General features: G+C 43.3%; 1 protein-coding gene across 3 annotated transcripts in view; it reads right to left on the bottom strand.

The window, feature by feature from the left end:
- Nucleotides 1–16,468, bottom strand: part of TMTC4 (transmembrane O-mannosyltransferase targeting cadherins 4) — a 62,776-nt gene that overhangs the window by 36,977 nt on the left and 9,331 nt on the right. For 2 of the 3 annotated variants that reach the window (XM_007461530.1, XM_007461529.1), the window contains exons 3-5: nt 16,151–16,266; nt 14,617–14,833; nt 9,884–9,971 (exon numbers count right to left, since the gene is read on the bottom strand). In XM_007461530.1, the coding sequence (XP_007461592.1) occupies nt 9,884–9,971; nt 14,617–14,833; nt 16,151–16,266 (421 nt within the window). The remainder of the gene's footprint in view (nt 1–9,883; nt 9,972–14,616; nt 14,834–16,150; nt 16,267–16,468) is intronic. The other variant, XM_007461531.1, reaches the window with a different exon arrangement.

The following is a 16,468-nucleotide window of genomic DNA, read 5'->3' as shown; positions in this document are numbered from 1 at the left end:
GACCCAGGAAAGGAAATTTTTTAAAAAACCCTAAAAAGCTCTTCTTACACCATGCAACATCTCTCATCACTTAAGAACACAACTAGGATAATTGTGCAGCATTTGCAAACATCAACACTTTATAATCCAGAACTTAATAAAGACTGGTTTAGAAAGTGTTTTCTTTGTTTCAGTATATGTCTCTGTTACCTGAGATAATCCAATCAGTTAGGTAAAGGGAGGCAAAGGCTAATAGGCAGTGGGGATGGGGGTGGGGGAAGGAGCAAGGGTGGGGGGCGGGAATAAAACACCCACAAGCACTAACAGAAAGACATTTGTCAGTGCCAACACCCACAAGTGCCAACAGATGTGATCAATTTAATGAAGCACTGCGCCTCGGATTTGGCACTGCTTTCAAGTGGGAGGCTCTTCTTTCAGAAAAAGGCATCACATTGTAGGAGCTACCCTCTTCACCACTCGATGCCTGGCATCTCTGCTGCCTTAAAACTGGCACGGTGTGGTGTGTGTGTGTGTGGGAATCACTCCACCCTGACAGGTGGCCCCAACTCCCTCTGCCAGAGCGACACAATGAGCATCAGATTCTCGTTCCAAAAGTGGGAGCCAACCAAGCAGTGCTTCCACCCGCAGAATGAGAGAAGTCAGACACTGCCGTCCTAAAATACAAGACCGTTTTGGGAGAATCGAGCAATGTACGAACCACGAAACATGAAAGAGAGAAAAGAGAACACACGTGAATACCGATGTCACAATTCAGATGGCAACGACCCCAAATCTAAAAGCAAGTGTCCTAGACTATGTGAGTTACATGATTGCCCGAATTTCTTTTAAGCTGTGTAATTCTAAGTCAAAGAAAAACATGTCTTGAATCACAGTGGAAAACAGGAGGAAATGAGACCCCAAGAATGAAGAGTTATCCTGTTTTAGCTGCCTGGTAAGGAGAGCAACACAACAAATAAAGTTTAAGAACTTAGAACAGAGATTTGAGATCTTGTGTTTCATAATAGATTAGAATTTAAAATGGTTATTCTAGGCTTGTAGCAAATTTCTTCCCCTCTTGAAAAGATTCTCTCCTTCCCACTATACATGAGACGAATGAAATTTCTCTTCTTCGTCTGAACTCCCATGAAACAATATTTTAAGGTATTAGTTTATAAAAGAAATTGTTTCTGGCTATTCTATCAAGTTTATCGTGCAAAGAGATTACCTGTTTCCAATCCAAAATATGTATTAGGCTTTAACAGAGAGAGAAATGTTGACAGGATGTCTTATCATTAGAATAATACTTTTTGTTTCGGGCATTCAGAAAAAATAACCAGTGCACCATCAACTTCATCTGACTTAGTGTTTTTCTTTCTTTATTTTTTTAAAGAATAATTATCCTTTCTTTATAAGGATATTTTCTTATTTAAAAAAAGATTCTGTTCTAAAAGATCTTGCTTGGAGATATTCTATGTAAGCACCAAAAAGAAGAAGAAGAAAAAAAAAGAGGCCGACAGAAATGTTACATGAGTTTTTTTTTCACTCTCTAAAAATGCTAGGATTCCAGAGGTTAGCACAGAATTGCTTGTTAATAAACTCAGGCAGTTAAAAATTGTCCAGAGCTTTGTAATAAAGACACTCCATCTATAAAGAAAGCTAATGAGGTTATCAAAAAGCAATGTATCCTCTGAAAGGGTTTTCTAACTAGCTAAATCATTAATTTCAGAGCACTCAATTTTTTGTTCCCTTATAAAACATATTAAATCTGTTCTTCTGTAAAAACCTTTTTCTTAAACTTCAATTTTATGAGTAATGAATGCTAGACCTTTCTTTGAATTTATGTTCAGATCCAAAAAGAATAAAGACCAGGTCACTTTAAACATAAGTTTAAACAATAAACAGTGTTTATTATTATTTGTATCCAATAAGTACCGGACTGAACTTCTACCAGAAAAAAGTTTTTTTTTTTTTGCGGTACGCAGGCCTCTCACTGTTGTGGCCGCCTCCGTTGCGGAGCACAGGCTCCGGCTGTGCAGGCTCAGCAGCCATGGCTCATGGGCCCAGCCGCTCCGCGGCATGTGGGATCTTCCCGGATCGGAGCACAAACCCGTGTCCCCTGCATCGGCAGGCGGACTCTCAACCACTGCGCCACCAGGGAAGCCCCAGAAAAAAGTTTTGATTCTCAGCTGCACACTTACAAACATGTGGGCAACCCGGGTAGCTGGGGCGAGGACTCAATGCTACCATGACACGTGTTTGCCCTTGGCTTTTTGTACAATCCACACTGACGAGACAGCAGAAAATAAAGACGTGTGACTATTTCTTAGGGTATCTCAAAGTCCAAATGAAAATATATACACCTGAATGTTCATTAGTATCAAGGGTCCTGCTTTACTGCACTGAAGGAAATTTAATAGAGAGTAGATAAGAGAAATTAGCATTTTAATACGGAACTACCATATGATCCAGCAATTCCACTTCTGGGTATTTATCCTAAGGAAATGAAATTACTACTTCGAAAAGATATCTGGGGCTTCCCTGGTGGCGCAGTGGTTAAGAATCTGCCTGCCAATGCAGAGGACACGGGTTCGAGCCCTGTTCTGGGAAGATCCCACGTGCCGCGGAGCAACTAAGCCCGTGTGCCACAACTACTGAGCCTGTGCTCTAGAGCCCGTGAGCCACAACTACTGAGCCCACATGCCACAACTACTGAGCCCACGTGCCACAACTACTGAAGCCCGTGCACCTAGAGCCCGTGCTCCACAACAAGAGAAGCCACTGCAATGAAAAGCCCGCGCACCGCAACGAAGAGTAGCCCCCGCTCGCCACAACTAGAGAAAGCTCGCATGCAGCAACGAAGACCCAACGTAGCCAAAAACAAATAAATTAAAAAAAAAAAAAGATATCTGGACCCCCATGTTCTTTGTAGCATTATTTACAACAGGCAAGACACAAAAACAATGTGTCTATAGACAGATGAATAAAGAAAATATGTATACACACACACACACACAATGGAATATTAGCCATAAAAAGAAGGAAACCTTGCCATTTGCAACAACATGGGTAGACCTTGAGGGCATCATGCTAAGTGAGATAAGTTAAACAGAGAAAGACAAATACTGTATGATCTAACATATATGTGGAATCTTAAAAAAAAAAAAAAAAAAAAAAAGGGCTCCCCTGGGGGCGCAGTGGTTGAGAGTCCGCCTGCCGATGCAGGAGACACGGGTTTGTGCCCCGGTCCGGGAAGATCCGACGTGTCGCGGAGCGGCTGTGCCCGTGGGCCATGGCTGCTGAGCCTGCGCGTCCGGAGCCTGTGCTCTGCAACGGGAGAGGCCACAACAGTGAGAGGCCTGCGTACCGCAAAAAAAAAAAAAAAAAAAACCCACAAAACTGAACTCATAGATACAGAGAACAGATGGGGGAGCAGTGTGAAATGGGTGAAAATGGTCAAAAGGTACAAACTTCCAGTTACACGACAAATAATGAGTCCTGGGGATGTAATGTATAGCACAGTGACTATACAGTTAATAATACTGTATTGTACATATGAAAGATGCTAAGAGAGTAGATCTTAAAAGTTCTCATCAGAAGACAAAAATTTCTTTAACTATGTGTGATGATGGATGTTAGCTAGACTTACTGTGGTGCTCATTTCACAATATGTACATATATCAAATCATTATGTTTTACACCTAAAACTAATACAATATTATATGTCAATTATATCTTCATAAAAAAGAAAAAATAATAAAATGTACATTCCACGGCAAACAAACAAAGAAATCGGCAGTCCCAAGGTTCCAGTCATCAATTCTGCATAAATGCACTAAGAAAAGAAGGGGATACTTATTGAGTGCTTGCTCTGAGGTGGTCACGGGGAGGAAAGAGAACAGGGAAGAAAGGAGAACCAGTGCACTCTTCTTCAGCACTCTGAATAATGGACACTTTCAATCAACATACACTGAGCTCTAAGCCCTTCTAGGGCAAAAACTATGTCTCTGACACAGGGCGTGGTACAGGATGCCCTTAAAGTTTGATTAATCATTGGGAAACGAAGGAATGACCCAAACTGATAAGCCTCTATGTGATTCTAGAACAGAATCAGAAACAGTGTCTTATCATGAATGGGTAGGGATATTACTGCTTCTTCTCTGTAAAGGTATTATTAGTTTTGAAGCCCTTGCTCAGCTTAAAAAAAGGACTCTCAGCCCCCATATTTATGAAGTTGAACACTAACATGATGTTTAAGAATTATTCCAGAGAGTTGTTCTCTATAAAACAAGTAGTCTCTGTTCTAAGCCTGTTGAAAGAGGACGGAAAATCTAAAACACAGAAGAGTTGCTGAAAACACAGTGACTATCCACAGAGACCAGGAAAGGTGCTACTGGACTTCAGCAGTGGTTCCAGGGTATTGAGACAAAGGGGGATTTCGGAGTTGGGGAGAGGAGGGAGGAGGCTGGCAGAGTAGAGGGGCTGTTCGGTGCTGCCCGGCCGAGCGGAGCAAGGCGGACAGGGCTGGGCATCAGGTCCCAGTGTCCTGCCCTGCTCTGCTGTCCTGAGGTTACAGCAGGTGGGGCTCAGGGCACAGGACCTTGTCGGGAGGGATCAGAGAAGTGCTTGAGGTGTGGGACACAGGGTTTCCCCCAAGCTGGCTAGTAACTGAATGTAAGTCTCTCTCTTTCAAGAATCAGGCATATGACCCAGCAATCCCACTCCTGGGCATATATCCAGAGAAAACCATAATTCAAAAAGATACATGCACCCCAATGTTCACCGCAGCACTATTTACAATAGGCAGGACATGGAAGCAACTTAAATGTCCACTAATAGAGGAATGGATAAAGAAGATGTGGTACATATATACAATGGAATATTACTCAGCCATGAAAAAGAAGGAACTAATGCCATTTGCAGCAACATGGATGGACCTGGAGATTGTCATACTGAGTGAAGTAAGTCAGACAGAGAAAGACAAATACCATATGGTATCACTTATATGTGGAGTCTAAAAAAAGGGTGCAGATGAACTTATCTACAAAACAGAAATAGTTACGGATGTAGAAAATAAACTTATGATTACCAGGGGGTAAGGGGGGAGGGATAAATTGGAAGAACTGGGATCAACATATAAACACTACTATATATAAAATAGATAACTAATAAGGACCTACTGTATAGCACAGGGAACTCTACTCAGTACTCTGTAATGGCCTATGTGGGAAAAGAATCAAAAGAAGAGTGGATAGATGTATATGCATAACTGATTCACTCTGCTGTATGCCTGAAACTAACACAACATTGTAAATCGACTATATCCTAATTAAAAAAAAAAAAAAAAAAAAGAATCAGATCACTCTGTGCCTCAAGACCGGCAACAAACTTGGGAGATAGAATTCAACCATTCCCTTGATAGTCTGTGATGTGGAAACAGTGAGTGGGCACTGGAAATAACAGTGAAAACCAACTCAAATGCTAGAGAGTGCAGTTGAGGGATGGCTGTTCTCCATCAACTTGAAACTCCCAAGAAAGAACGATTCTGATCTGCAACTCAAAGCCTGCGTGGGCAGGTGAACACAGTCAGAGGACAGAGAGGACGCAAAAGTCCACGGCCAATAATAACTTTCTGGGGCAAAACACTGAGGCCTGGCTGTGTGCAGACAGGTAACCTCCTGTAGCTTTGCATTTTCCAAAGACTAAACAAGCTGTGTGTGACAGCAAAGGGCGGTACCAGTCTGGAGGTGGGTCCCTTGGTCCCACTTTAACTGACTCTTTCCTTTTCCTAAAGGGGGTTCAAGTGCATGGGAAGGTGGAACAGACTGTAAACAAGAGATCAACGGAGGGGCTTCTTCAAAGGCTTCCTAATCGATCTATTCATCTTCTTACTGTTCCAAGTAACTCAACCAAATGAAAACCTGTTCATATTCTTAAAGGCTTTCCACAGAAGCCATGCCTACCACGGCCACAGGTGTGCAAACATTAAGCATTTCCAGGTGAGCTTTCTCGAAAACATTTACGTACTTAACATTAAAGGCCTATGACAATCTCTTTCCAAAACCTCTTTCCAATTTAAAAGTAAACATGCTATAAATGTTAAAAGAATGCTACCAGACCAAAAGAGAAAGGTTATATCACTACCAAGAGTTAATACACTAGAGTTCCATTAGTACTAAAATATTCTTCACCAACTTCTCATGAATCAAAGTATTAACTGAAAAAACATCATATATTAGGCACTTTTTCCTTTCCACTTTTTCCTATCAGTTTCCAAAGGCCTTATTTTAAAAATCTATCTTTTGTGTGGATGGCTCTTGGAAATAATTTAATTTACAAACGAATGAAAAAGAGACACACAGTTCAGAATACGTACATTTGTGAATTGGAACACAGAAAAGGTTAGCAAAAGGATCCAGGGAAAGAATATAACATGTCTGTAGTTTTTCGCCATCCTGTGAGGACACTCCATTAAAGGAGGCTAAAAAATGCATCAGCTCACTTGCTAGAAGAATTTTTAGTCTTCTGATCATTTTTCCATCATTTCAATAAGAGCAACCTTTAGAAGTAGTGAGAAATTTTATTACATCTCCTAAATGATGTGTGTTTGAACGCTGAATCTATCAACATTTAGTACGTTCTTCAAAAAGCTCTTTTGATTTCTTTGAAATCCATTCAGCATAAGGGAGTAGTTACTTTAAGGGAAGATAAGTTAAAATTAATAAAATGAGGGCTTCCCTGGTGGCGCAGTGGTTAAGAGTCCGCCTGCCGATGCAGGGGACATGGGTTCGTGCCCCGGTCCGGGAAGATCCCACATACCGCGGAGCGGCCGGGCCCGTAAGCCATGGCCGTTGAGCCTGCGCGTCCAGAGCCTGTGTTCCACAACGGGAGAGGCCACAACAGTGAGAGGCCCGCATACCGCAAAAAAAAAAAAAAAAAAATACAATGATACTGCACCAAACTTTTGAGATGTATAGGAGAAAAGCCAACAGACTTAATTTTCTTCAAGAAAAATACAACTTGTTATCCTACCTAACTGCAAATTCAGATTTAATTGCCATTTTAAGAACACAATATAACAATACAAATACATAAAATACAAAAAAAAACCATAACAATGCAAACAATACCACTGTTTGTAATGAATACGATGATGAGAAGTAAATGAAGCCGCTCCCTCTCCCATTACCTATGGAAACGGCTGGGGCTGGTGCAATTCCCCATCTCCCACCCCCAGATCCCTGGGGGCTGTGTGTCTCTTGGGAGTTCTACAATCGTCACAGGTGGGGAGATCCCAAGCCCAGAAGAGCTGGACATGCCTCATTGCTAAGTTAACTTTCAGTCTCGGGAAGAAAAGTTACCCCCACTATTTTCTGTTCTTGAAGCTGTTCTATTTAGCTGTTCCCAAACTCTCTGCCGTATCAGAAAAATGATGAGTCACAGGAAAAAGTGGTGGTATGATAAAATAATAATAATAAGAGAGGATGGGGAGTAGGTGGGTATGACCCAATCCTGAGTGAGCATGGAGGTGTGGCCCCATTGGAGTCACCCTTGCACTGTATCTTAGTATAGTCGCAGGTCTGAGGGAACAGGTACTTTGAGATATACAACCTGAGCCCTGTGTTCAGCTGTCCAGGACAGGATGGAGGAGGGGGCCCTTCCCAATCTACCCTTGGAAACTGGATAGTTTCATACAGATGTTCTAGGTATATAACTATGAATACCTAGAACATCAAAACAGTATAGCCTGTCCTAGAAGAGTTTGCAGTCCTGCCTAAGTCTTTTTGTAGAAAAAAACATAAAGGGTTAAAAGTTATCTATTGCTCTTTTTAAAAAACACCTTTTGTAAAGAACAAAAAACATATATAAGTAGAGATGCTGATACAGGAACTCATGTCTCCATCACTCGGCTTCAACATTGACTCCTGACCAGTCTGGCTTCAACTAAATGCCAACATGCTTCCTGCTTCCTCTCAGATTATTTTGAGACAAATCCCAGACTTTATACCATTTCATCCATAAATATTTCAGCATGTGTCTCTACAAGAAAGGGATTGTTTTTAACACATACCTTCCATGCACTATTACACCTAACATTTCAACAATTCGTTAACAGAATTGAATGGACCTCCTGTTTATTTTTAATGATTGTTTTGACAGGCTTGCCTCTCTGGTCCCTTGAGTACAGGGAAGCAGAAGAACACAATGTAGTTGACGCTGGCTTTGAAGTGAGTTAAGACTCAAAGGTGAACCCAGTTCTGCCATAAATAGCTGTGTGATACTGGGTAAGTTACATAAACTCTGAGTCCTACATCTGAAAAACAGGGAAAGTAAGTCAACCTATCTTAAAGACTGTAACATAGTTAAATGAGAAAAATACACACACACACACACATGTGCCAGTAGATAGTCAATAAATGGCAACTATTATATTAACAGCAAACATCTGCCTTCTTAAGTAAAAATACTTCCTGCTGGGAACTCCCTATTACTCTTTACTAAAAAACCTTTTGGAACCACTAGGATGGTGACAGTTACCTGTCTGTCATGTCCCAGGGGTTGGCAAACTTTGCAAAGGACAGGGCAGTAAGTACTTTAGGCTCTACAGGCCCGGAGGCCTCTGCTGAAACTCCTAACTCTGCAAAAACAAATGGATGTGCCTATGTTCCAATAAAACTTCATATATAGACACTGAAATGTGAATTTCATGTAACTTTTAATACGTCACCAAACACAATTCTTGTGGGATTTTTACCCCCAATCATTTAAAACCGGAAAAAATCATTGTCAGCTTGGGGGCTGGATTTGGCTCATGGGCCCCTGTTTACCAACCCTGAGTGACCCCACTTCACCAGCCCCAGCAGACACAAAATCCTGAAGGAGTGATCTGCCCTTCCTTATGAATAAGACATCAATTTACCAGAGGAATCCAAGTACAAGCATTAGTACATGAACAATAACATTAAGGCCTGGCAGTGGACTGAACCTAAGCTTTGAGAAATACTGTGGAAGAGACTCAAGGAAACCCAGGTACATCAGTGTCAGCTGAAACGGCCCTGCTTGAGCATTCCATAGGGATCACCCCTCTCACTTTCCCTTTTCTTCCCCTCTTCCCCTCAAATATAAATTGACTGTGATATATAAAGAGAGTTCTACAGTCAGGAACTGACTTTATAACAGAAGTTGAATGCATAACACTGTTGCTGGGGCCAGCATGTATAAATGCTATGTAAGCTGAATGTACTGTATCCAATTTCCACTACAAAGCAATCTGGAAGGTATGATCTGACTTGGAGGGAATCAGAACCCAGATGAGTAGAGCTATACAGGGATTCTCCTAGAACTCTATCAGTGCACGGCTGCACTGCTACTAATAACCAGGCAATTCCCCCTCTCCCCTCCACACACACACAACCCGTCATTTCAACTCTGTTGTTTCCAACAACGACTTTCTCTGTAAGTATCAATGACACAACAATGATAAAATAAGAACCTCACAATCCAGGTGCATATTCATGGCTACACATTTTACCAGTTTTCAAGGTTTTTCGCCAGCAGGTTTAAAAAAAAAAAACATAAGTTTTTTCCCCTCCCCCTTCAATTTTGCTGGAAATAAAAACCACAAAAATCAATCACAACCGCTTCAGCACCAAGAGCAGAAGCCCTGGGTTACAGTACCCAACAAGGTGCTCCCTGAATACTGTGAACATCGAAGCACAAGCCTTTGTATTACTAAAAAAGCAGTGGAGTTACAGACATCACTAAAAAGAGCTGACATCTTTGACCCACATTCCTTCAAAGCGATAAACTTATATAAACCGACATTTTCCCATCTGTTAGAACACTGCTCAGCAGGACAGAAACACGAAGAAGATGCAAAATTAAGAAGGCAAAATGTCATGCTTACTTTCTCTAAGTGCTTTACAGTAGCCAAGGAAAGATAACAGAAAAAACAGGGCAGCCAGGAGGTCTGCACAGCCGACAACAGCAGCAACCTTAAAAGAAGGGGCAGAAGAAAAGATGTATGTAAAAAACATTTAAACAAAACTTTGGAAATACAAAAAAAATTCCTTAGAAATAGAAAATGAAAACCTTATCAGACTCGGCCATCTATTAAAACAATCCCTGCAACTGTGACGCTTCCCTGTGGTCTGATCTGACAACTGATTTTCTTTTCATTTTTGGTCTAGGACTTGGGTCAGCTGCTTCCACAGGAAGGCTGGGTTGGCTCGAACCCAGGGAGGGTTCTTTTGTGGGCCACACGCAGCCAGCGATGCCCACGGGCAGTGAAAGCCTGTCACTCAGCACGCTGCGCCCACAGCTCCAGAGGCCTCTGCTCTGATCAGGTCCTCGCGGCGAATTTTCAACTGGAAAATGGTATCAGCTCAAAGGGCACGATATTTTAAAAAGAAACCTTGATTGGAAACATGAAGGACAGGTGGGAAGTCCATATTACAAGTCATCAGGCAAAGAGAATAAAACACAGGGATAACGTTCAAAGCTACCTCTGCCATCTTTTCCTCCCTTCAGACCAAAACCAATGAAGTGGGTTAACCTGGAAAGCAGAACGCTTCAAAAGTGGTTGATGAGTAAGATGAAAAAAAGAATGCAATTTCTACCATTTCTTCCCCACCCCCCATTTTCTACATCTGACGACTGCCCTTCCCTTCTCCACCTTAGTGACAACGAAGCAATATAAAATCTGTGCTTCATTTCTTTGAAGCTCATCATTCCAATAATTGCTTTCCAGATTTTCATGGCAACGAAAGACCCAGAGTTCCACTCATGAGTATTGGTCTAGTTTACACGGCATTCTTGACTAACTAGCACCTGGATGGGACATACGTCAAACCTTTCACTGTGATTCTCTAGGTATCGCTTTAATGGCTGGGAAGTTCATCTTTTCTTAAAGTGAGATATATGATAAGTCAGACACAGAGTAAAGAGTATCCTACAAATGGAGATGAGAGAGTATACAATGAATATGAAAATTACTATATTTACATACGATTTCCAGGTGCGTCTACAAGCAATAGCTAAAAGGAATGCCTTTTAGGGGCAGTTTCCTGCTACGCTGGTTAGATATGACGTTCTGAGGCAATCATCCATTCCGATGGTGAACTGCTGACAGAGGAGCACGTGGCAGCCCAGAGTGTCACGCAATCGTTAAGATTGACAGCTGAGTCCAACCTGTGAATGCCACGCACATGAAACAACCTCCCGGGAAGGAAGCTAAGGACAAACAAAGGTTCAACAGATCTGGGCCAAGTATGCCAGCATGCCAGAGGGTTAAATGGTACAGTTACCTCATGAAGGCAGTGAATATGCAATAAGACTTCTGGAATCCTCTGGCCTGTAACTCACTCACTCAGAGACACAGTGAAATCGGGGATGCAGTGAGACCCAACACAGAGCCGGGCACACAGTGGGTGCTGGGTCACTGTCCGTTGCTGCATGAATCCCAAAGATGCTTCTGTAAACACTGGGAGGTGGGGGGGGCGGGCGGAGTTGGGGCAGAAAGCGTGGACAGAGGACACAGCAGCTCAGGGTGAAGCAGGTACGGGCTCTGCAGCTCCAGGGTGAGTGATGGAGGGGGTGCCTGGTGCTCTGGGCCTCCCATCAGGACCAGAGATGGGTGGGAGCTGTGGCTCTCTACAGGGCCTGAGGATGGCGGGGAGTCCCAAAGCCTTTCAGAGAATAAAGTGAGCAAAGCCAACCCAGAGAAGTGTATCCAAAAAGGTCCTTAGAGCAAGGGGGTCGAGGAAGCAGGGGTGGGGGATATGGAGGGTCAGGGAGCAAGGTTTCTTCAACTGAGTGAGGGGGAGGGAAGTGGTTTGGATAAACACCAGGAATAGGGGCCCAAAAGGCCAGCCTAAACTACTTGTTATCTGAGTGGCTGAGGTACATTAAAGACTCTCACTAACTTATATAATATTGTAAATCAACTAAACCTCAAAAAAAAAAAAAAAAAAGACTCCCACTAAAATGAACTTTAAACATCATAAACTCATTTTAAAGCAAACAGTGCCTTTGGTTCACTGAAGATACTTCCAAGTCTTAAGCAATGTACGTCACATCGTCCGACATGAAGAAAAACAAGTTTTAAAAAGTATGGCAAGTGTTTCAGAGTAAAGAGTATTTAGTCCTTCAGTGAATTTTTGGCATAGTAATTAAAGAGAGATTTCATAGAAAAAAAATTTTAAAGGCTACCCAAGGAGGCACTGAGTTTAACTGTTTGGGGAATGGGCATGGGTACGGAGAGATTTTATTTTTCTTTTCGGATATTTGCGTATGTCTTTTCAGGCAAAGTTATTTACAAAGGCTATTTTTTTTTTTCTTACAAATAACCTGAAGCACTCACAACAGAGCTTTCTAGAGAAGTCACTGCAACTCCCCGAATCCACACAGCAGGAGGTGGTGGCGTTTCCCCACAGGGAACAATCTGCACTGGGGCCATGGAAGGAATGAGGGGAAGGGGAAAGGGGGAATGTTTCACCATCCAATTCCTTCAGTGTTAAACTCTGGGTTTATTGGATGGGCAGGGTTATTAAGGAGACCCAAGCTTCCCTCTTTGATACCCGAATTCAAGCAATTTGAAATTTTCACCAATGCTTGGTGGAAAAGGAAAACCTGTAATAACACTGGTGTCCTCAGGGAACTCCCTGGGGCCTCCATCCTGGTCTCTAAACAGACAAGAGGCAAGGAAACCCCCTCTCTTAGCTCTTCTCCGTCCCTTGGTGATCCAACCCACAGCCCAGAGCACAGGGTGCTTCCTCAGTACTGGCCCAGAAAGCTCTGAGGAACTCTCCTTCCAGGGTTTCCTTGGGTGGGCCTGGTTTTTGCTCACTGTTGAAGTGGGTTAAATGTAGAGTGGGAAATAACAGCGGGGTATAGAGAGGATGAAAACAGAATACTGACTATTTGCCAAAACGAGGAAAGGTGAACATACAAATGATCTGTTTTAGAAATGCTATTTTTCCATGACCCATAACTTTTTCTTACAATTTGAGTTTGAATGGCTTTCATGGAAAGGAGGGAGAGGAGAGATGAAGACATTTTTCAAATATTCTCTTCTCTCCTATAGCTGGACCTCCCTTGGGTTAACATGTTCCCACATTGCATTTAGCTAGGGGGTGTGTGTGTGTGTGTTTGTACACAGCCAGTTATACTTGTCGGCATTTCAAATTTTTCTATAAACTAACTTCTCATATTTAAAAGCAGAATTTTAGAAACATTTCTTTGGTTAACAATTCAAGTATTTCATTTTGCTTTTTAAGATTGCACAAAATTAGACAAGGACCAGAACAGTAAATCAGTATTTTTGCCAGAAATTCCCTTATTTCTGATAAATGTGCACAACACTACTATTTAGACCATAAAGAGAACCTGCATGGAAACAAATTCTAATCTGATCACAAATCTATCTATCTATCTATCTATCTTATCTATTGGTATTTATCTTACCATAGTTCCCAATCCCTTAAGTCCTCTGAATTTGCAGAAGTAAAAAAATTATGAGACTTTTAAGAAAGCTTTCAAGTAGTAAGATATTAGAAGGACGTTGTGAGAACAATCCTGCAATCCTTTTAATACCAAAGAACAGATAGTTTAATAATATTAACAAAATCGGATGCTGAAGGCAGGAATTCCACCCAATATTTTGAAACTGACTTCAAGATGCTCAATGCAACTGGTCAAAACGCAGGTATTTAAATACATACCGAATGCAGAAATCTATTGTGGAGAAGGAAGAAGGTCCATGTGGTATTTTATACTAGGTACTTCACACTTACAGAACAAATAACTAAAATCAAACATGCTGACTTACATTTTCTAAGGGTTCCATGGCAGTGGGGTAGGGTGGTTCCTGAAAACCTCACAAGTGTTTGGTTAAATCCCAACAGAGTTTGCACTGAACACATTCAGCAGCGGCTCAACGGATTAAAAGCAGGAGCTGCCTGACTACATGGGCTGAGAAGCCAGGTGGGGAGAATTCAGGAGCAAGTCCCAGCAGGATGCGGGGACCCGCTTTCCAGGTCAACTCAAAGCATGCTGGCCTCTCCTGGGCTCGGGCTCGGATGACCAGATCTTAAGTTCTATCCCTGCATCCACCAGCTACATGACTGACCTGGGTAAGTCCTTAATTTGTCCTCCCAGGCTGCCTCCTCTTCTGTAAAGTGGAAATTGTTATGCCGCCCCAGCTGATCCCGCGGAGTTTTGGTGACAATCATATTAAGTATAAGAAAGTATTTAGGAAGTTATAAAGCTCTCAGCTAACATCGGAAAATTGCATCAGTCCCAACCTGGAAGAAAAGTAATCTCAGACTCTGGTTTTTAGACCCCAAAGCTGGGCAAGACTCAACATTCATACCTTCACAACATGGTCATATAAGGAAACAGAAAAGTATCACCAGAGATCATACCACACGGTCATTATACAGTCTTCGCCCATAGGGGACCCTGTGTTTGCCCTAAGAGGGACCTGTTAGCCCTACAAATCATCGTTCCAAATGTCTGAAAGCTTGGGCTTTCTACAGCCATACGAGTATCCGAGGGAAGCCTGTTTTAGGGAATGAGCCGATACACGGACTGCCTGTCCTCCTTACACCAGTGCAGAGGCGGTGGGTGGACGATACTTACACACTCGGTGTGCACCGGGTGCACAGCAAACAGCAGGGCAGCCAGCAGGGACGACCTGGGGGCCAGGTTTAGCCTCCGGCCCTTACTCGTGTACTGCAGGCCCCCAAACAGCACGGAGAAGACGTCCACCAAGAGGATGGAGATGCCGCCATGCAGGAGGATGTTGACCACGTGGAAACTCAAGGGGTGGAAGCCTCCCGACAAATAGCAGTTCATCCTGCAGTGGAAGAAGGGTGTTCACACCAGAGGTCCAGAAGCACGCGCAACAAAATGAGAACTAGCTGGAGGAAAACCCTGGTGCACGAAAATACTAAAGGGAGAAGAGAAAGTGTGCAAGTTTGATAAAAGTAGCATCAAGATAAATAATGCCTGTCAAGCTAAGAAGGCTGAAGAAGAGGTAAGAACATAATTAACTGCAGAGCGGAAAATGCAAGATAAGGGCATCTCAGAGGAGTGGGACAGAAAATACTTGGAGAGGAAACGTGAAAGGAAAGCTAGACAGTTTTTTAGGCGCGATAAAGGCAAGACTGTCTCCCAGGAAGATATAACAGACCACACGGTACTCAGGCTACCCCATAGGGACCTGGATTTAAGATAGTCGCGTGACTTGCTGATTCCCCCACCCCACCTGGTCCCCACCCCCCTCAAATACTCCTTGACGGTTTGCCCACCAGCCTTCCAGACAATGGAGCTACTTCCTTACAGTCAGGGGTTCTTATTTCTGTTGCTTTTCAATCACCAGTGGTTCCAATTCATCATTTCCATGCTTCTTTGAAAGATCTACACACAGGTATGTAACGCATCCAAGAAACAGCTACGCATGGGAACTTTTGTGAGACGAACAAGTCTGTTTAATGCAAATAGCTCCCTGATTAATGGGGGGTGGGGAGACTGTCTTAACTTTCATTTTGGTTTTGCATATTGATGTGGTCACAGGAGGAGGATTTATATCTTAGCTTTTTTTTTTTTTTTTTTTTTTTTTTTTCTCCGGACGCGCAGGCCCAGCGGCCATGGCTCACGGGCCCAGCCGCTCCGCGGCATGTGGGATCTTCCCGAAACGGGGCACGACCCCGCGTCTCCTGCATCGGCAGGCGGACTCTCAAGCACTGCGCCACCAGGGAAGCCCTATCTTAGCTTTTTATAATGAAAAAAAAAAAATCACAATTTCATTAGATGCTACATGTTGCCTTGACATATTGTTTCCTCAGTATTAACTCACAAAGGGTCCCACCTCCAAGAACTGTGCAAAAACACGGACCACTTCACCAAGTTATCCTTGCCCAGACCCAGGCTAATCTCAGTGTGGTTCCACTGTCAGTGTCTGCACCGCCAAAGCAGCATCACCCTAAAGCGATGCTTCCAACCTAACTCCTAATGGCTGGAATTAGCATGTATTTCTTGGAGACCCACGTAGTGAGTGGCTTATACGTCCCTCCGGACCACTGACCCAGGAACTTTGTCACATACCACCTGGTACAACGTCAGGCACAAGCCTTGGGTGCCCCTCCCATACAGCCGTCCTGTCGCACCTCACCTGAAAACCAGCACCGTGAGGGGTCGGTAGGACTTGTGACTTGTGTTGCTGCTCAGCTGATTGCCCCAGAAGTCATGATGCCACAGGTCTCCAAGGGGCGTTTCTGCTCGGAGGTCCTGCGGGAACACACCAGAAGAGGGATCAGGGCTCCTCCCTCACCCTGAGCGGAAGTCCTCCCTTCTCCATCTCTCCCACCAGTCCAGGGTCAAGCCACTGTCATCCTCACCCAGGACACAGACGGGCCTCCTCGCGGGTGCGCTGCGCCCTCTGCCTGTTCTCCAGTAATCCCTCCAAGATGCAAATCGTGCCACCCCACCC

The sequence above is a fragment of the Lipotes vexillifer genome, unplaced genomic scaffold (genome assembly GCF_000442215.2).
Source record: "Lipotes vexillifer unplaced genomic scaffold, Lipotes_vexillifer_v1.1 scaffold655, whole genome shotgun sequence".
Classification (NCBI taxonomy): domain Eukaryota; kingdom Metazoa; phylum Chordata; class Mammalia; order Artiodactyla; family Lipotidae; genus Lipotes; species Lipotes vexillifer.
This window is presented reverse-complemented; position numbering and strand designations above follow the sequence as displayed.